General features: G+C 41.1%; 1 protein-coding gene across 2 annotated transcripts in view; it reads right to left on the bottom strand.

Annotated features, from left to right (window-relative positions):
- Nucleotides 1–1,832: 1,832 nt before the first annotated feature.
- PLA2G7 (phospholipase A2 group VII) overlaps nucleotides 1,833–24,548 on the bottom strand; it is a 38,181-nt gene continuing 15,465 nt past the window's right edge. The window contains exons 2-12 of one of the 2 annotated variants that reach the window (XM_058554198.1): nucleotides 19,844–19,986; nucleotides 14,064–14,185; nucleotides 13,443–13,587; nucleotides 11,775–11,868; nucleotides 9,826–9,894; nucleotides 8,836–8,962; nucleotides 7,737–7,850; nucleotides 6,531–6,622; nucleotides 5,184–5,354; nucleotides 2,693–2,841; nucleotides 1,833–2,232 (exon numbers count right to left, since the gene is read on the bottom strand). In XM_058554198.1, the coding sequence (XP_058410181.1) occupies nucleotides 2,102–2,232; nucleotides 2,693–2,841; nucleotides 5,184–5,354; nucleotides 6,531–6,622; nucleotides 7,737–7,850; nucleotides 8,836–8,962; nucleotides 9,826–9,894; nucleotides 11,775–11,868; nucleotides 13,443–13,587; nucleotides 14,064–14,185; nucleotides 19,844–19,952 (1,323 nt within the window). In that variant the 5' untranslated portion in view covers nucleotides 19,953–19,986 and the 3' untranslated portion in view covers nucleotides 1,833–2,101. The remainder of the gene's footprint in view (nucleotides 2,233–2,692; nucleotides 2,842–5,183; nucleotides 5,355–6,530; nucleotides 6,623–7,736; nucleotides 7,851–8,835; nucleotides 8,963–9,825; nucleotides 9,895–11,774; nucleotides 11,869–13,442; nucleotides 13,588–14,063; nucleotides 14,186–19,843; nucleotides 19,987–24,548) is intronic. The other variant, XM_058554199.1, reaches the window with a different exon arrangement.

Here is a 24,548-nt window from a genome sequence, read left to right as displayed (position 1 = left end):
CAACAAAGGATTTTAAAGAGGTGCTGTTGAATGGGACATCAAAACAACTGGAACGGTTATCCATTTCTAAAATGTGTAAGGAGGTTTGCTACGTAAGAGTGGGGAAAAGATGGATGAATATGAAACATTATCAGACCCAGAAGCCTGATGGGAATAGTGAGAATTAAGAACCTTAAAACCTGGGTATAATTTCAATAAGTGGAAAGGAGAAGGTTTTGCATTAAACATAGTTGAGCTAGATGAGTATATTGCTTGTTCCTGGGATAATGAATAGACAAGTTTGGTTCATTCATCTAGGAGATATAGTTGTGAATTACTGGGAGAAAAGGTCAGAGAAGATGCATTAGGGCCAGATTATAGAAGGCCTTCAGTTTCATGCTAAGGAGTTTAACCTAACTATTTTAAAATTTTTAATCTGAATGGCTACAGGATAGGAGAATCAAATTTCTCAAAATGAGTGATTTTGCACCTTAAAACATTAAGACAGGCCTGAAGTGTCAAATCAGAATACACAGTTGCTTATTAACTGGGCAAAAGGGATAAGTAGGAATAGTTATAGTTAACCATGCTTGCTTACTAAGAACTGATTATCCCTGTTCACACAGGCTTAATTAAACTTAATTATGGAGAATTCATAGGAACAAGACCATACTTAAACCAAAGTATACTTAACTAATGTAGAAGAAGAGAATTCCTCTACCCATTCTAGGTCCCTCTGGCTGGCCTAAAAATTAAATTGACATGAGACAGACTAGCAGGAGAAAATCAAACAAAGCTTTATAACATGTATACATGGGAGAAACCCAGGAAGGCTGAGTAACTCAGCCAGAATGGCCAAGGTTGTCATCTTAAATAGCATCTTCAGCTAAAGAAAGGAGGGTGTTGGGGGTAGTGGTTTGGGACATCAAGGGGAGGAAGGCAATTCACATGGAAATGAAAATCAAATGTTTGGTGCATAGAACGATGATAAGAATGGGCTTAGCAAGGACCCTGACAGTCTACCTATACCCCGAGTTATCTATAGTGATAGCCTGTCCCGTGGAAAGGGCTTTTATCTTAAATTCTTTTAGGGGGAAGTTCAAAGTTTCTTTCAGTCTTTCGTTCTATCAAGGCAAAGAGACACATTTTGGGGTGGCCAATTTTGATCCCCCACACTAATGAGTGGCATAAATTTTTATACCCCTTAGGAAACAAAAAACATTTTCTATGACACCCAGATGTATAAGTGCATACATTTTTAAGCTATCTTTTTACCTCCATTTTTCGTGCTATTCTACTTCACTACTACGTATAGAATTAACGTTCATTAAATAAAATGAATGGAAAATGAAGCAGTTAAAATTATTTCTGAATGTTTCCTTTCTTATCCTTCACAGCCTTTGGGTGAATAACTAATTTACTGTGTGATAGCTGGAATCCCTGGCCTTTTTTCAGTAAGCAGAATGCATCAGAGATCAACCATTAAAGTCAATGCAAACAAATTACCAATTTTCTTTAATCTGCTGCCTTTGCCTTGCCTCCAATATTGTTACCCTCGTCCACTTCCCCTGTAGTCATCATATTGAAATTGTATAGTATCACTAATCCTGTGGGAAAGGAATGGCTTTATTATCTGCTTGATCTAATTTTTCTTACCATGACCACAAGTCAAAGGGAAGTGCTGCCAATCTCTACCTAGAATACCATGTTGCTAAAACTCAATTCTACTGCTCCTAATAGAAAAAAGACGCAAGAAAATCTGTTTTTATTGTATTTTTAGGGAGTGTTATGTCACTGTAACATGTTTTCATTGACATTGTGCCTATTTCAATATACTTGTCCATTAAAGTAACGTAATGTAAAAGCAGTTTTTAATTTTGACACTAAAAAAGGATCATTTTAGTAAAATTAAAATTTAGCCTGGTATGATTTTTATATACAGCAGTCTTTCTTTACATTTAAAGGAAAAAAAATCATAGTCCAAGCTTCAATCACTATTATGGTATAGCCTACATTTTAAAATATGAGTTATCTAAGAAAATACATTAAAATCATACACACACACAGTCTCTCAGACAGTTTTTAAATGAGACTTTTTAAAAAAGCTCTTTTCATCTAAATTCTATTTCTCTTTTCCTGTAGAGTTCTGTAGAGCGATATGTCGGTTGGTTGTGTCAATGTTGGTCCCTGGAATAAGATTATCATCTTCCCCTTCAATCAGAGGATCCCACTGATCAAAATCTTTCTGAAGTCCTGTAAAATATAAATGTTAATGAACACATTAAACTTTAGAGAGCATTACACAGTTCAGTGCCTCTAGGTGGCATCATAGCATCACAAATTACACAAACTGCATCATGGTGACAGAGGCACGGCGTTCTGCATGAGCTGCCAAGTGGCTGCTTCAGCAGCTGCTGTACCTGCAGGAGAGACGGGATTGAGGCGCTGGGCTGTCAGTGTCCTCAGCAAGCAAGTCCACCAGTCTTCACAGAAAGACTATTAGCTTCAACAGGTGGGCTCACTGTCTATGATATACAGTACACAAAGCAGCAAAATCAAACTTCTCAAGGTTTTGTTTTCAAACTGATTTACTGCTATGTTAAATTGTAAACCAACTAGAGACAGTTAAAATGGGACTAATGCTGTGTTAAGATAGACAGTTTTGTCCTGAGAATCACCTGGTGTATGTCAAGAAAGAATATTAGTTTCTTACCTAAATGCTTTTGCAAGAATGCTAATGAAGCTTTGTTGCTAAGATCAATAGCTACATTTGAATCTATATCTCCTTTTAATGTGAACAGGTATCCAACTATTTTGCCAGTTACAAAAGTGAAGTCAGCAAAATTCTGATGGACTGAACCCCTGAAAGAGAAATGAGATATTTACAAATCATATTGTTTGACAAAATTATTTTTGCAGTTAGGGTGCAGGAAAGATACTGGCCTGGTTGGCCTATTTATCAAAAATCAAGGAAACAAAACTTATAGATTTGACCTCCTTAGACATATTTGAGGGTCACAGGCTGTGTTCATTTAGGGATCCTAGAGTATATATTCATCTTCCCTTCTAGAAAAACAATTCAAAGACTCCTGTCTTACTTGGCATCTTGGTTTTAGAAGAAATGATTCCATCCTTTTGGTGGACTAGAATACCTCCAGTTTGGGTGCATGCAATGTGTTATATGTTGAAGAGGCCCTGAACTCAGAGCCAGAAGTCGGCTCCCTTACCACACCACTTGGTATTTATTTGATTCTAGTCAAAATACTTTGCATTTAAGCCTTGGATTAAATAGATTAAAAACAACAACTTTTCCTTATATTATTTAAACTGTAAACACCTTAGAAATATTACTTATGCTGCTCTTTAAATTCACCAACAGCCTAACATCAATTAGAAGGGCTTTTTTTAGGGCTCCTTTTTCACTTCCTCTGTGACATCTGACACTTGATTTTCTTGCATTTTTTCCTCTTGGTTTCTTTGACCTTGCACCTTCCCTCCTTTCCCTAGCTACTCTGTTTTCACTAGCTCTTCACCTAAATGTAGGCATTTCTCAAGGTTCTATTCTCAGACCAATTCTTTTCTCACTTTGCGGTCTCTTCTTCTCCAAAGGTTTCCATCTACAATATACAAATTCAATTTTTGGCCAGACATCTCTACTCAGATTTCCCAGTCTCAAGCTAAGAAATTCCAAGGTTAAAACACATCTTTTGAGACCACCTGGTGCAACCCTTCCTCTTTACTTCGCTGCTGCTTTTATGCAAACCACCATTCTTTTAATTATCTATACTCAAAATGGAGTCACCTGACTCCTGCTCACTCTTCCCCACATGCCAATCAAAACTTGAGTGTCAGAAGCATCAAGTAACAGTAAACAGTAAACCATAAACAGTAAACAGAGACAGGGTCATGAAAGCACTGAGAGCAGAAGTCTGGATGCTGCCAACGGTCAGAAATGGCCTGAGGAGACAGCGAGGGTGGGAGAGACAGGCAGGGAGCAGTCTAAGCGGCAAGAGAAGCAGGAAAGAGCAGGGTTGTGGTAGCCAGGGGAGGAGAAAGACGGGTAGTCAACAACATGGAATGGATGCAGACAGAAAGGCTGAGACTGCAGATAGGCTGCTGGGCCCTTTATGTCCTTGGCAGGGCCAGCTTCAGCACACTGGTGGGGGTTCAGGAAACTAGACCCAGCAGTCAAAGGGTAAATGGAAGTAAGGACATGAAATACTAAATATAAGCTATTCTTTCAAGGTTTCTAGCAGAGAAGGGAAGAAGAAAGAGGGAGGGCCTAGTAACGAAGTACGGCTGAGGAAAGGATAGGTGTTCTGTATTATTTCTGTTTTAGAATTAAATAGACTTGTACATACAAATAAGCTAAAATGAAGTCCTTACCTAAAATACCTAGACCCTTCCTCACCAAATGTCTAAACTCTCTTGATCCTTCAAGACCCAGTACTACTCCCATCTCTTCCAAGCAGCCTCTTCTGACTACCTCAGCTGGAAAAGACCCCTCCATTCTCTGACCCCATAGTGTATACTGCCTATACTGTATGTGTCTCCTTCTTGTCGCCTTTTCTTTTCTCCTAAATAAACCAGGTTTCAGATAGGAGAGGGATGAGCTCTGTCTTTGCTTCGTAACATCCCATTGTGAGTTCAAAACCCTACTGGGAGTATTTTCATGTCAGTGATATAGGCATATTGCTCAACGGGACCCCATTATAGCTTTTTGGAATTTATAAATTCACATTCTTTCCAAACAGGTAAACACATTGCGGGTCTCAACAGATGATATGATTTTTTTCCCTAAAGGGTTCCTAACCTAGCCTAATGATGGAATGCTTCCCCCTACCCCACCCTCAGAAATGTGTAGTCCTGATCTCGTGTTAGATAAAAGCAGCAGGTACCTAATGCAAATTTTAGTTATCAGTATATGTGCTACACATATTAACACTACTGAAAACATTGTCATTTTAGTAAAAGGCGAAAGATTTATATGATCTGAAGAGAAACCAGAGTACAGCATGTGCATTTTAAAAAGAGTAAGTCTAAATGCACTTAGAAACCAAGATTATCTAATATTCTCCCTTACTGAAAGTCTAAACAATGAATGTAACAATTCTAAAATGGCTACCAAATGTTATCTGTTGATGTTTATCCAAGTCTCAAGTTTCTGTTTCAGATGATGAAATAAGTCACTTGCTAATACTTACCTGATTGTAATCATTTTTCTTTCTTTATCAGGAAAGTAGCATTTTTTCATTTTTATGATATTAGCAGGATACTGGAACCGTTCTGAGTTGATAAAAAAGAGGGGCTGAGGAATTCTGGAATATACTTCATCACCCAACGGAAGCATCCATGCATCCAGGGCAATGCCGCACCTGCAGATATGTGTTGACAGTGAGAAAAGAAGGCTGGTTACACACTGGCCGACATACAGGAATTTTTAATAATGCTAGGATTAACAGACACACATCACACCGGTTTATTATGGGTTACCTCACTGGACTTAAGAAGTATTATACTTCAATGTGGGAAGAAGATATGATTAGCTTTATAAGGTAGTAGACTTGGAATTATAATCATTTTCTTTAGGAGGCATTTAGAAATATGTGACATCTAAAAATTTTATTATTCATTTTTTGTTATATTATTTTCAAAATAAATCAAAATATGTAATAATTTCTTCAAAATCATGGGACATCTGAAAAAGTACAATAAATGCACTATTTCCCTGTGTTTCAGACCTTCGAGACACAGTGTAGTGTATTTACTATACCTTTTTCAGACTAACCATTGGACCTATTGCTTTGTATTTAGAGGTATCTGGGGGTTGAAGAAAAACATATGGAGCATATCATTTGATAATGTAACTATCTTTTTTAAAGTAAGTTTGTGCTACATTTCTTGACCTTTTGGACACTCTATTTTATGTGGTAAATGGATGAAATAAGAGACTTCTTTCATACTGAAACAGATTTTAAGAACTGCAATGTGAAGTTTCACAAATGATCCTGCCCACTTTCTGTATGGTTGGCTCTGCGTGATCGCATCAGCCTTGGATGAAGTAGTTCAAGAAAGAAAATACTTCTGCAAGTTAGAAGACTGAGGTCTGGTCTGACTCCCACCCTGTGTAATTTTAGACCTCACTCCATCTTAAAGATGGAAAAAAAAAATAATTAAAAATGTCATCCCTATTGAGGAAGTCTAGAAATACTATAACATGGAAATATTATTATCATAATCATTATGTCACAGATAAAATGTGCATATAAAGATAAATTTCCGAGTGAAAATGTTAAGTCCTTGAGCAGATAAACAAGAAGGATGGAAAATATACAGGAGTGGGGAGAGTTTTTAATAGAAAGAGAAGTAGATGGCTTCTGCCAAGGAAAATTTGTATAGAGTACTTTATGAAGACAAAAGAATAGACTTGTAAATCCTGAAGGATCCCTTCCCTCACTAAGAATTTGATGAAAAAAATTCTCTCTCACAAGGGTTATCACTCCCCCTCTTCCAATAACTTACTATTCTCTCTCGTTGCCTTATTTTCTTACCTGAATCTCTGGTCTTCACTAAGAGCCTGAAGAACTGTTGCTCCACCAAAAGAATGTCCAATTACTGCTATTTTATTCGTATCGATAGAGTCCTATGTGAAAAAGGATGATATAAATTTATAACTGTCTCACAGGTTGTTAGAAGAATAGACTAAATGATTTTGTGAATCATACAATTATTATTCATTTCATGAGCATGGTTAAGTACCTTAACTCCTTATCAAAGAAATATGTACACATACATATATACATATACATATACGTATACACACATATAAATACACACACACACACACACACATATGTTGAGCATTTGTAAAAGTTCAGAAGTGAACTTAATGGTCTTCCTAGTCACCCACACTTGAAACATCAACATCATTGTTGACTTCTGCCTGTTCCCACTCCACGTTTATTAGTGTGTTCATTCTATAAGTATTGATTGAGCACCTGCTCTGCACCAGGCATTGTAGTTCATTTTCAATGAGCTCACAGTCTATTAGGAAAGAAAGAGATTCCCATACATGATGCAAATGCAATATAGTGGTGCCAAGGAGCACCACTATTTGATAGATAGCCAAACTGGTCCAGGGGTGAGCATTGGGGTCCACGCAAGTTTCTTGGAGGAGGTGATGCCTGACTTGAGTTGAAGATTCAGCAGGACTTAGTCAGTGGGAAGGGCATGTTAGGCCAAGGAGATGACATATACAAAGGCATGGAGACAGGAGAAAGAATGGCTGGTTGAAGGACAACAAACCCTTCACTGTGTCTGGAGAACAGACCATAATCTTATGCTCAAACTGAAGTACTTCTAGTTTCCTCTATCCCCTGACTGCACCCTCCACTCACACTTTTGAGTATTCACGCTGGTCTACTTGGTCTGATATTCTTCCACTCCCTCTCAACATTTTGTCCAAAACTTTTGACCAACTTTTCAGGATCAAGCTCAAAAACATGCAGGAGCGATACGAGACATTACAACACTTCCACTGAAGGTCTTAGGATGAACCATATGAAGTTGCCATTTTCACAGCTCAAAACTGACTGCTGGTAGTTTCATATACCGTTCCACCTAATGCGTTCCTCATGGTAATACTTTACCTGCACCGATTTTTGCAGCCCTGTATCACGCTATACCTTATATCACAGCCGGAAGCCAGACAACAAAGAACAATAAAGAACTACAGGAAAATGGCTTTTATAGCTCACCTTCAGTTGTTCCACATCAAACTCTAAATCTAATACATTCTTCACCGGCTTTCCACGATCAACGTCAAGAATCAAATCGAGAGCTTGAGAACATTCCTCTGCTCTTTGCTTTACCTAACATGATTATTGGAAGAAGGAAATGACAAAGTAAAAAGTTGTAACACTCATTTTAAAGCTTGTATAGAGGCTGCATGCGGGGAAGATGGTTGGTCGCTTATAAACTGGAAATATCTAAGTGATTAGTGATTAGAAAGCAACCTAACTCAGTGACACAGGCACCAGCTTTGCAGGTAGTTATAGCTTAGTCCAAACCCTGGCTCTGTTGCTTACCCACTCTGTGACCTGAGATGATCTACTTAACTTCTCTGAGCTTCCATTTATTGTATAATAATGCCTACCTCAGTGAAATGTGGGTGGGATTAAATGCAATAAAAAACAAAGCACTGGCTATAAAATAAAAAATAAAAATAAAAAATATTTACATTAATATATTTATGTTAAATATAAAAATAAAGCACCCATGATAAAGCTTGGCACAAAGGCTGAAGCTAGCGTGCTTTATTTCACTTAATCTTCCCAACAGCCCTGTGGGAAAGATTTTGTTGTTATTCATTATTTTGTGACAAATAAAACATGGAAGCAAAATAAAGAGAACAAGCAACTTGTCCAAAGTCACCCCACTGCAAAGCGATGGCACCAAGATTCAAGCGTAGCAAGCTGGATTCTAAGGCCTGGGCTCTTAGTGCTATTCTACAGCACCTCTCTGAAAAGCAGTCTTTTTTATATTGCCCTGGTGGCTGGGTGGGGGAATCTATGAATTTATTTTGAGATTCTAAAATTAGAAGTTCTAATGCAAAAAAATTCTGTATATTCACTGTCATCTCCAAGAATTTATGTGTTTGTCTTTGTTTTTATTAGGATCCAGACATTTCATTAAGAGAATTTTATTACTCAGAGACTCTTCGGACAGATCTTTGGGGAATGACAGGTAGGGGAGCGAGGGGCACAGCATGCCGTATGTGAAATTAAATGAGCAAATGTCACCAGGCTGCATATGCTTTTCAGTCACCACGCCACCTCTCCTCTTACTGCAAAGTACCTGTTCATTTCTTAGGGGCACCTCCTCCTCCCCTCGTTTTAGGGTTCTGAGATAGAGCCAAGACTTGTTTCCTATTTCTGCAGCAGACTGGTCCTTGAAATAGTAAGTCGCGGAGGCAGATCCGTCTCTACAAAACAAACAGAATCAAGTGCTTATACTTGCTCTTTCCCTTCCCCATCTCACCCATGATCCTCATCCCCATCCTTGACTCAACTTCACTCTGATCTTTCCTTTTTTTTTAAATTATTTTATTGGGGTTGTATTGGCTTACAACATTGTGTAAATTTCAGGTGTACATCACTATATTTCAGTTTCTGTATAGACTGCATCGTGTTCACCACCAATGGTCCAGGTTTTATCCATCATCATACATATGTGCCCCTTCACCCCTTTTGCTCTTCCCCCGATCCCCTTCCCCTCTGGTAACCACTAATCTGTTCTCTGTATCTATGTGTTTATCTTCCACATATGAGTGAAATCATACGATATTTGTCTTTCTTTGTCTGACTGATCTTTCTGACTTCCCTTTCTTCTTCCACTCTATATTTTTCTTTAAAATCAAAGAGGCCCCCAAGGGAGTTCTAAGAAAAAGACATTGTTGTGGGTAAACTCAACTCATACCATCGTCAGAACTCTGGAAGGCCATGTTGAAAACTCACTCCTGGAATCAAATTCCAGCACTGCCACTGATCAGCTGTGTGGCTTTGGGCAAAGTACTCACCCTTTCTCAGCTTCATTTTCCTCCACCTTAAAACAGCAATAATAGTAACCATCTCATAGGGTTGTTATGAGGATTAAAGGAGATGGTCTATGAACATGGCACACAATAAACACTCTAGAAATGTTAGCTGTTTTTTAATTCTTGAGAATCTAACTCAGTCTCCTTTTTCTCTCACCTTTTTTTCCCTCTAATCACGGTTGACAATTCCATCATCATTTTTTATAAACCTTCATGAAAGTTAGAGCCCAGCTACATACCAGATGACGTACCTGTGTTCTACACCAGCAACTATGAACCCATGAGATGCCAGGTCAATGCCAATAGCAGAATAAATTGTCCTTCAAAACAAAAAGTGAGAAACATTGAGCTACCAGTCATGCTTACGAGGAGGGGTCCACTAACAAACCTGGGAACATGGAGGCCATTACACCCCTGTAGCAGTGCCCTGGGGCAAACCAGAGAGCCATGTTCTCAAATGGGGCAATTATGCCCTCAGAGGATATTTGACAAGGGAGGTATTTTCATTATCACGACTGAGGGAGGGTGCTACTGGCATCTAGTGGGCAGAGGGATGCTGCTTAACCTCCTACAATCACAGGGCAACCCTCCACAACAAGAAACTATCTGGTCCAATTACCTGGTTTGAATCCTGGTTCTACCACTTATTAGCTGTCTACCTTGGATAAGTCACTTATCTGTTCTCTGCCTTGGTTCTTTATCTGTAGAAGGGTGATGCCATAAATGTATGGTACTTGGTGGGATTATTGTAAGGATTAAGTAGGTTAATACATTTTCAGTGCTTATCACCATGTCTAAAACAGGGTAAATACTGAATACATGTTAACTGTTATATAAATGATTGGACAGGGTGAGGCAGTTAAAGAATCATGTGCTAAGCAACTGCATTTATACCTCCCTTCCATGTCTTCATTATGCACAATCTTCTTCTCATATCATGTGTTCAACAGGAAATATCCATAGAGAATATAAAGAAGGTCAATAGGAACTATGTCTTCTACTGCTGAAGATACAGGACCTACTCAGCAGAGGGAAATGGTCTAGTACACGACCAGCAAACCTTCTCTGTGAAATGCCAGAAGGTAAGTATTTCCAGCTTTGTGAGCCATACAGTATTTGTCCCAACAACTACTCAACTCTGCTGTTGTAGTACAAAAGTAGCCATAGACACTGTGAAAAATGAACGAGTGTGGCTGTGTTCCAATAAAACTTTATTTACAAAAATTGGCAACAGACTAGATTTGGTTCTTGGATTCTAATTTGCCAACCACTGGTCTAGCAGAAATCAAACAACCAGCTACACTACAATTCAAGTACTGAAGATAATTTCTTATTGCAGATGCTACCCAACTTCCTGCCAGCTAAAAGCCATCTTTTATTTTCTGAAAGTCTTATAATCCTCTGAGGTAAAAGAAGGGAAGGCAGTTGAGAAGATGGAAGAAGAAAGTAGAGAAGGTGTGGTGGTCATTAAAATGTGTCACTCAGATATCATGCCACAGAGAACATAGATGACTAAAGACCCTACCCAGCTCCTGCCCCTCAGGATCCACCACCATCAGCTAAGCTTCCTGTGGGCTGCTCCCAGTGACTGGGCACAGAGTGGGTACTAACGTAGGCCCATTCCTGTGAGATGCAGGACCCCTCTGACAAGCAACTTTGGGTCAAGCACTCCCTCAATTGGCCTGGCCCAATCTATCTTAGAACTGTGCTGTAGTCTGAGACTCTTCATATCCAATCCTTCTCTGTTTCCCATCTCTTTCCCAAGCGTCCACCCTCTATCATGGTCTGAAGGCTCTCCCCATCTTTTCCTGCTCCTTCTGCTCTATCCATCACAGGCATTGCTCTCAAGAAATGTCTTTCACAGCTAATCCAATCTTGGTGTCTATTTCTCAGAGGACCTGAACTAACACAGAAGATGGTTTTGAGAGTGTATATTAATACAGGATAACAACCTAAAATGCAACACCTTCTCTCTTCTGTTGTGAGGCCAGTCCCCGTGAGCGGGAAGGAGGGAACAAACTACTTGACAAGACAGGGCTAGGACTAATCAACAGACCACAGCCAGCTCTTGAGGAATCCCCATTCCTTGAGGACAGGGGCCAGCATGACACTCCAAAATCAGCTATTCCTTTTTTGGGAAAACAACGCATTCAGTCATCGATCCCAAGGGGTTAAAATTTTTCAATCTCTCAAACATTACCTGAATGCTCCAAGACCATGAGAAAAAATGATTAGTGGGTATGTTTCACCAGTCCTCAGAGGGGAATTCCAGCTTGCAGGAGTTGTCATTGAACCTAGACAGCAATGGGGGATGACAATTAGTGTTTTCTCGACTTGAATGCTGCTGGTTAATTTAACTTACATCTCCTTAGTATAAAATCCTGACCCATGGAACTTATATTTATGTTTTTATGTATTACTAGTAAATTCATTAAAATGTCTGCTACTAGACACCCACCAAGCAAGGACCTGAACCATGTGTTTTTCCTAAGACCATAGGATCATTAATTATCAGTTCTCACTGCTAGCCCTGAGCTTAAGGTGAGACATTTTCCCACTTACAGGTATATTCGGGTAGGCAGCTCCTTATTACCAACCCTAGGCTTTGGAAAAAGTTCAAAGGGAATGTTTTGAAACCAAACTACCCAGTACCCAGTACCTCAGGAATGTTACACTGAGAGCCAGAATCTTCGAATCAGAGACTCCTCTTATTCTAACTTGGTCATGATCAAGAGAAAGGTGGCGAGATCATTGACTTCATACTTAGGCATGGCTTTGGATACAGCTCCGTTAATTACTAGCTATTGACTTGGGCAAAAGAACTGAGTGTCAGATTTCTCTTCTGTAAAATGGAGAAAATGATATCTATCTCCCAGGATTTTTGTGAGAATTATATTCAAGTAGGTAATATATGTAAAGCACTTATCTAGTCACACCATAAGGGGCTCAAAAAATGGAAGATATTATCTTCTTTTCCTTCACTTCTCAATTGTTATTGTCATCGTTATTATCAATTATTTGTTTCATTTTCTCATTTACAAAATGGAGATGTGGTCATGAAGACTGTTGTGATGATTGCTATAGAAGTGATTTATAAGCTATTCAGCACCACAAAGATGTGTAATTGTAGAATTTTCAACATTTCTATTATAAAGCGATTTTTAAGAAAACTCCAAGGAGATGTTTAAAATGAATCCAAAGTTGTAGGTAGTTTTGAAGGGGAAATCTGAAGACCTGGTTAACTCCAGCCCAACAGTAGTGTTTGGTCAAACAGATAAGGAAGGAAAGGTCCACATTAGTGAAATGTAGACAAATTAAGTGATGAAGGCACATCAGATTGTCTTAGTGAAAGAGGCGGGTCCCTTGGGGTTGGGTGATGAGAATGAGAGTAAAGCCTCCTCATTTATGATAAGAAATTAGCTCTCACTCCTTTGTCTTGGATCTAGAGAGTTATGGTGGCTTCTACTTCTTTCTGTTTTTGCCTGACTTGAGAAAGCACTTTAGGACAGAGCATATGGACCAGTGGTCACATCAGCCAACCTGCTACTCTCACTGCATTATTGCCCACCCCCCACAACAGTATGTAAGAAGGAAAACTAGAGACCAGCCATGGAGAGATGCTAAAGCCAGTCTGCAAGTCTGACACTTTCACTCCCTCCACCTGTTCCATCATACGCAGAATGGACAAGATGAGAACCTTGATTCTATGAAAGTTACCTGGGTTTTTAAGAAATACTTTCTTTGTCATCTTAGGAGAAGTTTACACTGGAGAAAATCTACTTTGGTCTTTAACTGCCTGAAACTCGTGCTGTTTTCAAGGTTTTCTTATATTCTAAAGCCTACAAAGCAGGATCAACAGAAATCTTACCATATAATAAGCTCAAAATTTTGCCCATAAGCCAGTGTGTTCCAAGAAATTTACTAAGACCCCAAAAATATTCTTTGTTTGGGATCCAAAGGGTGTCAGAGTGATCATCATCTTGGGATGGATAATACAAACGCAAGAAGGTGCCCTGTAGAGGAAAGAAATTCAAGTACTTTTAGTCAAGTTGCTTCTCAAATACATTCCAACAGCTATTTTGCATATTTAATTAGTGGGGAGCCAACTACCTCTGTTGTTCACGAAGAGGTGCAGAGAACTTTTTAAGCTGCTGTGGTGATCGAATACAGTCGAAAGAGAAGTGAAATAGAATAACAATATGCTTTGTGAGTGAAAAGAAAGTATGGGCAGCCTGGTTTCAACCACTAAGGAAGGAGAAAATGAAGAAAGTTTAGAGATAAATTCATCAGATGGCAGCAATGAATTGGGGAATGACTTAACTAGCAAAAGGCTTCCTACGAAACCAAACAGAACTAAACAAAATATCTGCCCTCCTCTCAGAGGAGGGCAAGGTCAAGTTTCAAAACCTTCTAGTGGGTCATGGCAACAGTCAATATTAGAATATAGGGATAAGTGGTATTAATCAAAGCATTACCTTATTAGCATTACCTTATTAGTGTAATCAAACATCAAGTCTGTACAACCGACAGAATAAGATCCATTTCCTCTGGGGATAGGAGTTTGGCCAAAGCTTACAGCAGCCATCAAAGCTTGTATTTTATTGACCCATGCTGAAAAACAGGTAAATATTATCTCACTTGTCATCCATAACACCCCAGACTGTATTATGCAAAGGAATTCCAAGGGAATCAAGTTACTGCCCATAGTTTCTGACCTCCTCCATTTCTTTACTAGCTAGTAAAATACACAAATTATTATTGAGGGCCTGCTGTATGCAAAGTACTGTGTGCGGAAAAAGATGGAGGTAGACATAGCCCTTCTCCCAAGATGCTCAGGACTATCACCTCCTAATACTTATAGCCTTGCCCTTACCTTCCATTCCTAACGAGAGCACATTAAAGACCACTCGCCAAATCTGTTTTTCCTAAACACGAACTTTATCTCACATTTCCAACTTGTGCTTACAACTTCCCATTGGGTATCTCACCTGATGTTCTTCAAAGCCAATGGTCCAAAACGAAACTAAATGACCATTTCCAAACTCCGTCTCCTCATCCTCCAACCACACAGCCTGCAACTCCAGAATTCCCCATCTTGGGTATCCCAAGCCAGAAACCTGGGAATCATCCTACTCTCCTACTTCTTTCTCACCAGCCTCCTACATGCAACCAAGTCTCAATTCCTAACGTTTGTTTTTAGCTTAGAATTCTCTCTCCAGTATATCCCTGGCCCTCTAGCTCAACTGTCTCATTTGAATTTTCACTGTCTCTTGACCAGGCAGTTGCCATCTCTCCTAACTGTCCTATCCATCTTGGATCTTGACCTCTTCAAATGTATCCTTCACACAGCTTCTGGAGTGACTGAAAGCACAAATCTCACCACGCAATTCTTCTTAAAATCCTTCAGTGGCTTCTTACTGGTCTCAAGCTGGTCTTTCTTGAAGGGGAAATGTATTGGAATCTTTTTGGAAGGCAGTTTGTAGGTAGTATTTAAATCTACACACGCCTTCCTAAGCTACTTCCACTGCTACTTGAGGCACCAGTGTGGTCTATCCTTTCAGCCTTCTGGGTTCAAACATATAGAGAGGTTCATACATGCACAAGTTAAACCCCAAGGGCTTGGGCACTGCAAGAAAGACCCTCCATGATCTGGAGGTTCACTGCCTCCTACTCTTCTCCTGATTTTTCCCTTTCAGTTACCTCCCTTCCACGTGCTCCAGCACTACTGAGCTACACACTGGGCTGTTCAATGCCTCTGCACCTTTGTAAATGCTATTCCTTGTACTTGAAATCCCTGTGGCAAACTCCTATTCAATCTTTAACATCTTGATCAGATGTCAGATCTTCTCTAAAGCCTTCCCTGACCCCCCAGACTCCATCATTTCATTCTCAGTATTAACTCAATTCCTTGTATACATTTTTATTATTTTTCCTATCATATTATACTAAAATTATGTGTTTGCACACTCTGTCTCCCACACTAGGCTATTTCTCAAGAGCTGTATCCATGTCTTTATATCCTCAGATCTTAACACAATGTCTGGCACATAGTCAGTGCTCAATAAATATTTGTGAAAATGAGCTGAACAAAGCTTTTCACTGCCACTGGTCTCTCTTGTTTCCATCAAATGCTTTATGGTATACATTCTTTTACCCACTCAGTCTTGAAACTTTTTCTCTCTCTGGTGCCAAAACCTTTCATTATGCAAAGGAATTCCAAGGAAATTCCTGCAAGAACACACCTGCAGGTTCACCTGTTCTCTTCCTTTCTAAACCCTAATCAAGTCCATATTTAATTTCAAGATGGTGAGTCCAAATATCAGTATATCTAGACATTCACTTTTCTAGATTTAGCTAGCCCCCTCCTACCCTTCTACTGGATTGAGAGAATTGACTACTCTGCTAGACAGACTCCTTCATGCTTTCCATCACATTCTGCCTCTGGCACCAAGACACCTAGAACTATGTTAAGTGTGGCACCTTCATCAGTATCACAGAGCATCACCCAGAAAGGTTTCGAGTCATGAAAAGAAGCCCATTTACATCCTCCTCATTGGTGACTAATGTGTGAAACACCTGCCAGTGATGAACCCTTCAATACATAAGGCCTTGCTACTCAAAGTTGGTCCACGGACCAGCATCACTGGATTCAACTGGGAGATTGGAAATGCCGAATCTCAGACCTCACTCCAATTCTACTGAATCAGAAAAGGTGTGCCTATTAAAGTTAAGAAGCACTGGACTGGGCCGGCCCCGTGGCTTAGCGGTTAAGTGCATGCGCTCCGCTACTGGTGGCCTGGGTTCAGATCCTGGGCACGCACCGACGCACTGCTTCTCCAGCCGTGCTGAGGCCGCATCCCACATACAGCAACTAGAAGGATGTGCAACTATGACATGCAACTATCTACTGGGGCTTTGGGGAAAAAAAGGAGGAGGATTGGCAATAGATGTTAGCTCAGAGCTGGTCTTCCTCAGCAAAAAGAGGACGATTAGCGTGGATGTTAGCTCAGGGCTGATCTTCCTCCCAAAAAAAAAAAAAAAAAAGGAGCACTGGACTAAGGTACCAGACCACCTAGCGTGACACACGGGTCAGCAATTCATGGTCAAATGGTAGGAGGTGGTTCCGAGGAAGGCAGGGGATGAGATGAATGGACCCTGGGTAATGGAGCCAGGTGAGCCTATTTTGGATTCCAGCTGTACCTCTTACAAGCTATGATGCTCTGGCCTAGGCGATTTACTCCTCTCTCTTATCCTCATGTGTAAAGTGGGAGTAAAAGCACTTGACCAGCCTGCAGGACAATTTTAAGGATGAAGTGATAAGTCAAAGACCTAGTACAGAATGCAACACATATTATGTTGCAGACAACTGATATTATTTGTCCCTTACCTAGAGTTAGTTAACTCTGGCTACCCAATTCAAGCCCTTAGAGAAGTTTCAGCTGGTCTAAACTAGACCATACCATTTTCCTTTCGGGCAGGTTCAAAATCCAAGGCATTACCTCAGAGATTTTTTTTAAAAAAGCTTTACCTGTAAGCCTAACATTTTAGGGTCTATTTAGAATTACAAAAGGCTCTTCCTCTCCCATTTAAGACAGTCTTCTGAGCCATGCATCATGGTGTAATAGGGGGACGTCAAGTCCAGAGGACGGTAGGGTAGGCCTGCCTTTCCTTCTGTGATGAACAGCCTGTGTTCTCTCGTGCCCCTGCCCACGGGCAGCCATGGCGTGGCTATATGAGTGATGGGGGAGGACTCTGGCTCAGAGGATGGTGAGGAGCCCCAGAGAACCCACAGCTGCCCTGGGTCACTACCTCTGGAATGGGGAGTTCAGTTCTAGAGCTGTGGGAGGGTTCCAAGTGGCACAAGGTTTTCTTTGTGAGATCTCAATTCCCCCAGGGCTCTGGGAACCTTTTCCAATCACTTGGAGTACCCTGGTTCTCTAAAACCTGCTCTACCAAAAAGCGTCCTCACCCAGCCTTCAGGAGCCACGGGTCAAGGTGAGGCCACAGGTCTGCCTGGGCACCTGACCTGAGAAGGTCTCAGGAAACTTCGAGCTGACCCAGGTTTGGGTATGGGCCCACAGGGCCCTGTGGCTAGCCAGTGCCAGGACAGCTGCAGAAAAAGCTCCCCAGCCTACAGTTAATCTGGTCATGGTCCTGGATTTCCCATTCTCTAACTGTCTACCAGGACTCATCATGAAGAGGCAGGGAGGAGACTTGTCAAGTTGAATGGCCACTCTCCAGATGATACAGTTTTGTGAGTCAGAACTTATAAATGTCACTTCCTTCTTTTCTTTAATAGGAGCATTGGAACCTGTGGGTATGCTACTAATCTTATTATACATTCTTGGTGGCATTTATTTGTCAAGTATCCCTGATATTCACTCCTGGGTTTGGAGAGGGATTGTATACATGCTAAAAACATTATATTCTTTTTTTTTTTTTTTTTGTGAGGAGATCAGCCCTGTGCTAACATCCGCCAATCCTCCTCTTTTTTTTTTTTGCTGAGGAAGACGGCCCTGGGCTAACATCTGTGCCCATCTTCCTCCACTTTATATGCGACGCCGCCACACCATGGCTTGCCAAGCAGTGCGTCGGTGCGCGCCCAGGATCCGAACCAGCGAACCCCGGGCCGCCGCAGCAGAGCGCGCGCACTTAACCGCTTGCGCCACCAGGCCAACCCCAACATTATATTCTTTTATATGGCTTTATGTCCTCCACTAGCAAATAGCACATTTCTAGACCATACTTAGCCTTTTACCTGCATACCATATTTTCTACATATTCATTTAATAAGACTACAAAGAATCATCTACTGTTTTAATCTTTTATTTAATAAACTATAATAATTTTAAAAAATATTTATGCATTTATTTGTGAGCATTTAGAACAAGCAGGGCATTGGGCTCAATGCTGGGACTACAAAAATAATTACAAGTGTGCCAGCCTTCAAGTTTTCTGCCAGTCCAATGACAGTTTTTCAATGATTTTCAAACATGAGGGGATATAAAACATATTTTGAAATTCTCACACTATCCCAATAAAAAGTGCATGATGTAAATGTCTCTTAGGTGATCATTTGCTCCTCATGTAAGATGTTAGTGGTTTTCAATCCATGGAAAAAGTAACGGGAAAAATGGACTTAATTTCAACTAGGCTCCAAGCTCCTTGAACTTGCCTCCGAGCTCTTTGTTTTAGTCATCAGAGTATCACCAATGCCTCAGCATCCTGATAAGTGTTGTTGAACGAGGGGACCTGTGAGATATTACTCCATTTCCTATGCAAATGTAGATAGAAGATACAGTCCCTCTCCTACTAATGCATTCACTTCCCCAACTACAAAGTAGGATGAGATTTATCTCCAAGGTGCTGGGTGATGAAAGGTCTTTTGTAAATGTTATAGGAAGGAGTCACCCATCAAGCCTGAACAACTAGATCCAGAGTGAGCACTAGGTCTGTGGGTAAAGACAGCATGACACCATTCAGAAGCCACCCACACTGCTCACCTGAGGAGACTGGATAGAGAAGTTCATGCATCACAACCCTAAGGGATCAGCAGGAATTCACAAAGCTCCAGAAGCAATCTCTTTGCAATGAAGGTCCTAGAGTTGGCTGTCCCACTCTGGCCACCCCTCCTGGACTCGTCTAAGTCATCCTCTCCTCTCCTTCCCTCCCACCACAAGAAAGAGCAAGTCATGCACGTCCGTTCTCATCTGGAGCTCTTTGGCACCTACTTGTCCCTACTTCTGTCATCAGGTAGGAAAGATTGTTTCCCTCTGGATCCGAAGACCCTAAATTGCCATCTTCTCACACCACGCCCCCACTACTAACCAGGACTACACCTGCTGATCAAGACACCTGCCTCTTCTTCACCTTCGTGGAAGCAGGTTTTGAGGGTGCCTCTGCGGAAACTCCAGGGGAGTTGTGTTACTGCGCTTGACTGGGAGTGGGTTAGGGCAGTGAGGGAGAGGAGGGACGGCGTCGAGGACGTTCTCCACAGTGACTGCAAGCTGAGCTTCCAGTGTGTCTGAAAAGACCTCATCCTGGTTCTGTCCTGCAGTCATGATATTGAAGAAGACAGGCGCTTCTTCAGGTTCAGCTGGAATGAGGAGAAAGTGAGGCCCTCTCCCCAACCCCAGGAGAACAGAGGGTCTCCATGAGCATCTTCTTGATAGAACCTGTTTAGAAATTCATTCATGCAACTTCTCTGGGGCCGCTTGGAGTCTGGCAGCAGATCAGTGGCTCAAGCCCTTGAACAAATATACCTCTTACCTGATGATTTAATCTGGGCAACAGGATTTAGGTCTTGCCAGTCAAAAGGATGCACCAGCGCGAGGCAGCTGCAGAGGCAGAAAAGCGCATGCAATTTGGGCGGCAACATCTCAGAAGCCGAGCAGCAGTTTCAGCTTAACCTTCTTCAAGGCAGATTATTAAAAGGAAAAAAAACATGCAATAAGGAGGACTTAATAAGCTGACAAATCAGTGAGATTAAGGTACTAGTAACATGATTTTACACATTATAAGGGAAGATGACATTTGGAAAAAATAGAACATGCATTTTCTGGGCTGGGTTTTTGATAGGCACTAGGGTGGCAAAATCTTGGGCAATGCTGGATTGTAGGGCACGGATTTTAGGTTGTTATATTAGGTTTGAGGTCACTAGTTCTTTAACTTCACAGCAGTCTAGTTTGGTTATAAAGAATAGCATCAAAATATAAAAATTTTAAGAATCATATGTCATAATCATAACCACATCCATAGGCATGTCTAACACAGTACACACTCGATAGGTTTTGGCTAATGTTTCATCAGGATCATAAAATGACCACATTGCTGCAGCTGTGGTTGTTTTGGTGTTGATGATGTTATATTTTTGTTGTTCTAATCCTCCCACACTGAAAGCTTCCAAAAGACAGAGTCACGTCTTACTTATTGTCCCCAGTGCCTAACAGAGGGCCTGGCATGCAGTTGGTGTTGAATAAAAGTCTGTAGAATTGACAAATGTAACCGGACTCATGATTATAAGAAATTCTATTACAATGAGGATCTATGCTAACATCTCATTAGCAAAGTCTATCTTGTATTTATGCATCACCTTTTCCCTTGAAAATTTCTCCCCTCAACTTTTTGGGGTGATGGAAATGGCCCAAGCCATCCCCATCTCTCACTTGAATTTTGGCAATAACCTCTAACTGGTCTCCCTGCCTTCACCCTTGACCCTGTAGTATATTCCCAACATAGCAGCCAGATGATCACACGTCACTCCTCTCCTTAAAACTCCAAACGGTGTCATAGATCACAGAGGGAAGGCCACAGACCTTAAAGTAACCTATAATGCTCTCCAGTCTGTACTCAACAGACTCCACTCCTAGCCCCTCCTTTCTCGCACTCTCACTGCAACCACACTTGCTTCCTTGCCATGCACCAAACATCCAGGCACTCCCTGCCCCGTCCTGGGATCTTGACACGTGCCCCTTCTTCCAGGAAGGGTCTTGGCTCTGATACACAAGCGACTGGCTCCCTCTCCTCTAGCATTTGGCTGTTTTTTTTTTTCCCCTGCTGCATTCCCAGGACCTAGAATAGTGCTTGGTACACGCTAGGCACTCAATAAACGCCTGTTGAGTGAATAAATTCTGAATCCTAGTAGTTTCTAACACATATGGTTACTAAAACAAACCGAGCCAAGTTTAATGATCCATGTGGGTATTGGTCCCAACTGATACTAACAGGGTACTAACTAGTTGGCATAGTTATCCTGCAGGCAGATATAAACACAGACCTGTGGCTCAGAGAGTTAGTGCTCCTGAATATCTATGTGCTCCCCTGTATTTCCTGGCCTCCCTTGTGGGCGGACTGGGGACACGGACTGATTTCTGATAAACGGGAATTTGAATGGCGTGGTCTAGGACACTTAGGAGTCGGCATGCCCTCTCCATCGTTTCCTTTCTCTCACACAGCAAACTTAGAAGCCACATGTGGTGTCTCAAGATAGAGGAAGCCTGGATCCCTCATCACTGAATAGAGAAGAGCCCCTGCCAATTCATATGGCCTTTCATGAACAGGAAAAAATACATCTGTAAGCAAGCGATTATCAGTGAAGAGACAACTCAATTGTTGTGAAGTTGTTCCTGCATTAGTGCAGCACAGCATGGCCTGTCCTGACTAATAGCAGATCTGCAGGTATTCAGTCAATGGGTACTTATTAAGCAAACACTATATATCCTTGGCTATGTCCACATGTGGTAAATACAGGAATTTGACACAATCTCTGCTCTAAAACAGGTTACAATGGGGATTCAGAGACAACACTAGCACATATAATACAGGAAGAAAGCAAATTACAGGGACATTTAAAAATTCTTAAGTGATATGGTACAAATTCTCAGGGCAACAGGATTTCAGAAAGAAAGAGTTCAGAGGAGACAGGGCTGTAGCCAGGTCAGCTCTTGCCATACAGCCTAGAAATCCAGAGAGGTAGCTGGGAAAATTGTCACTGGAGTCTAAGCTTCTCGGGCTACTTGTAGAGTGACTGCATTTCCTTATTCTATATGTTTTTTTTTGGTCAAAAAAATATGCATAGTGTAACTCTTCAGATTATTTATAATTTTGATTGATTTTATTTTATCTTATTTAAGCATCATTTTCTATTTTATTATAAAGTTAATATGTGACTTCAAAAATTCAAACATGGGGGCCGGCCCAGTGATGCAAGTGGTTAAGTGCGTGCACTCCGCTGCGGCGGCCTGGGGTTCGCCGGTTCGGATCCCGGGCGCGCACCGATGTACTGCTTGGCAAGCCATGCTGTGGCGGTGTCCCATATAAAGTGGAGGAAGATGGGCACGGATGTTAGCCCAGGGCCAGTCTTCCTCGGCAACAAAACAGGAGGATTGGCAGATGTTAGCACAGGGCTGATCTCCTCACAAAAAAAAAAAAAAAAAAAAAAAATTATCTCTTCACTGATAATCACTTGCTAACAGATGTATTTTTTCCAGATGCATTTCTATGCTTGAATACACACACTCACATATACAATACACATACATATAATATACATATACATATATAGATACATATAGTCTTAAAATTTGTTTATAAAACCTTGTACTATTTATTTATATTTCAACTTACATTTTTAATTTGATAATATGTTGTAGATATCTTTTCATATGAGTACACAGCACTATCATTTCTCTAAATGGCACTTAGGAGTTGCTCAAAAAAGTCTGTTCACTAAATGGATAATGATATTGCTAACATCTGAATGTTTATTATGCGCCAAGCATTTTGCACAGTTTCTGGCATATGGTGCCTTATTCAATCATCACCAAAACCATTTGTGAGAGAGGTTTAGTTATCCCCATTCTATTGAGGAAGAAATTAAGGCAAGGAGAGTTTAATTGACTCATCCTAACCACACAGCTAGCAAGTGCTGGAGGCAGGGCTTACACCTAGAATGTCTGACTCCCTGCTTTTAACCACAACACACCGTCTTTGTGTAGTGTCAATTTCTATTCACTCTAAAACCAAAGTCTTCTAAAGTTAACAAACAGAACAATTATTTTAATGATGCTAAGGTGTTCAGGAGCTGCTTCCTGGATTGAGAAAATGACTTAACAAAGAATTAGAAATTGTTCTCTAATGAGCTGAGACTCTGTCTCATTGTTCTTGCCCTAATTTATATTTGGAACAACACGCTAAGACCCTTGGAAACTGCAGAGTGCTGTGTATGAATCCAGAGAAACAGCTACTGAGTTTTCCAAACAAGCAATAGAAGAAGTTGAGCTGAAGCCAGGCTAGATGCTCACCAGATTCCACCACTACCCCTCTGTTCTGTTACCATAACTTGGTTTTTCATCAGATAACATCATCCATAGAAAGTATTTACAGAGACATGAGCAGGCGGCTTTAGAAAATTCCACCTCAGGTGCTGACAGCCTATGACTGAATAAGGGGAGTCTCATTCAGCCCATTTGGAAGATCACTGGGGTTGAAGAGGTGAACGTGAAACACAAGCAGATCAACAGGGCGTTTCAGGAACATTGCAACAATCCAAAGAAGGTGAGCTTGCCCGCAACTCCTTGGTATTCATCACATCTTCCTCGTCAATAGCTTCAGGAAGAATCAGAGACAGCCAATGGCTGGCAGGACTTCCCCAAGTCCTCCACGCAGGAGTGGGGTGCTCTGCCCTCCCCATGTTTCCCACCAGACCAGTGCCAGGGCCAGCACCTTGGTCCTCATGGTGGAGCAGGGCAGAATTGACCCTGGATGAAATGTCACACTAGAGTTCCCAACCTGAGCCCCTGCAAGCTACCCAGGCTCTGGGGAAACCTTCGAACATACTGATTCCTGAGCATCATCCCAGACCTACTGACTCCGAATCCTCAGAAGCCTGACCTGGGCTTCTGCATTTTAGCTCCCTAGGGATTAGGACACAGCCAATCCCAGGATACATATAGTGTTTGGAAACTGCTGCAATGGAACACACGAGTACTATTTGTGTAGAGTTTTTTCACCACCCTATCATAGGTGCTATCCGACCTCATCCTCAAAGTAATAATCCTCTAAACAATTTAATGATTGGCTAACTCATTCATTCATTCGTTCATGTATTCATTGACTCAGTTTTAAGAGTGCCTATGTGTCAGTCACTACATTTGGAATAAAAAGATTTTTCAAATAGATGTGATTTTTGTCTTCAAAATCCCCAGCGGAGAGAGAAGACTGTCAAACAATCATCATGAACGCTATTGCAGATTATTTACGAGATGTAGTGGAAATAAAGGTCTAGTGGGCATAAAAGAAGAGAAGCAAATTTTAGCACAACCATTTTTCATTCGGGGGGATGAAGATCAATGAAACACAGAAAGGTGATGCCACCTGCCTGAGGTCACACAGTGAGCCCTCGACGTGGGCAGGACTAGATGGTGGGGTTCCTCCTTTTACCCCTATGCACTGAGGGATAGAAAGACCCAAATAG

This window comes from Diceros bicornis, chromosome 14, assembly GCF_020826845.1.
Source record: "Diceros bicornis minor isolate mBicDic1 chromosome 14, mDicBic1.mat.cur, whole genome shotgun sequence".
Lineage (NCBI taxonomy): Eukaryota > Metazoa > Chordata > Mammalia > Perissodactyla > Rhinocerotidae > Diceros > Diceros bicornis.
This window is presented reverse-complemented; position numbering and strand designations above follow the sequence as displayed.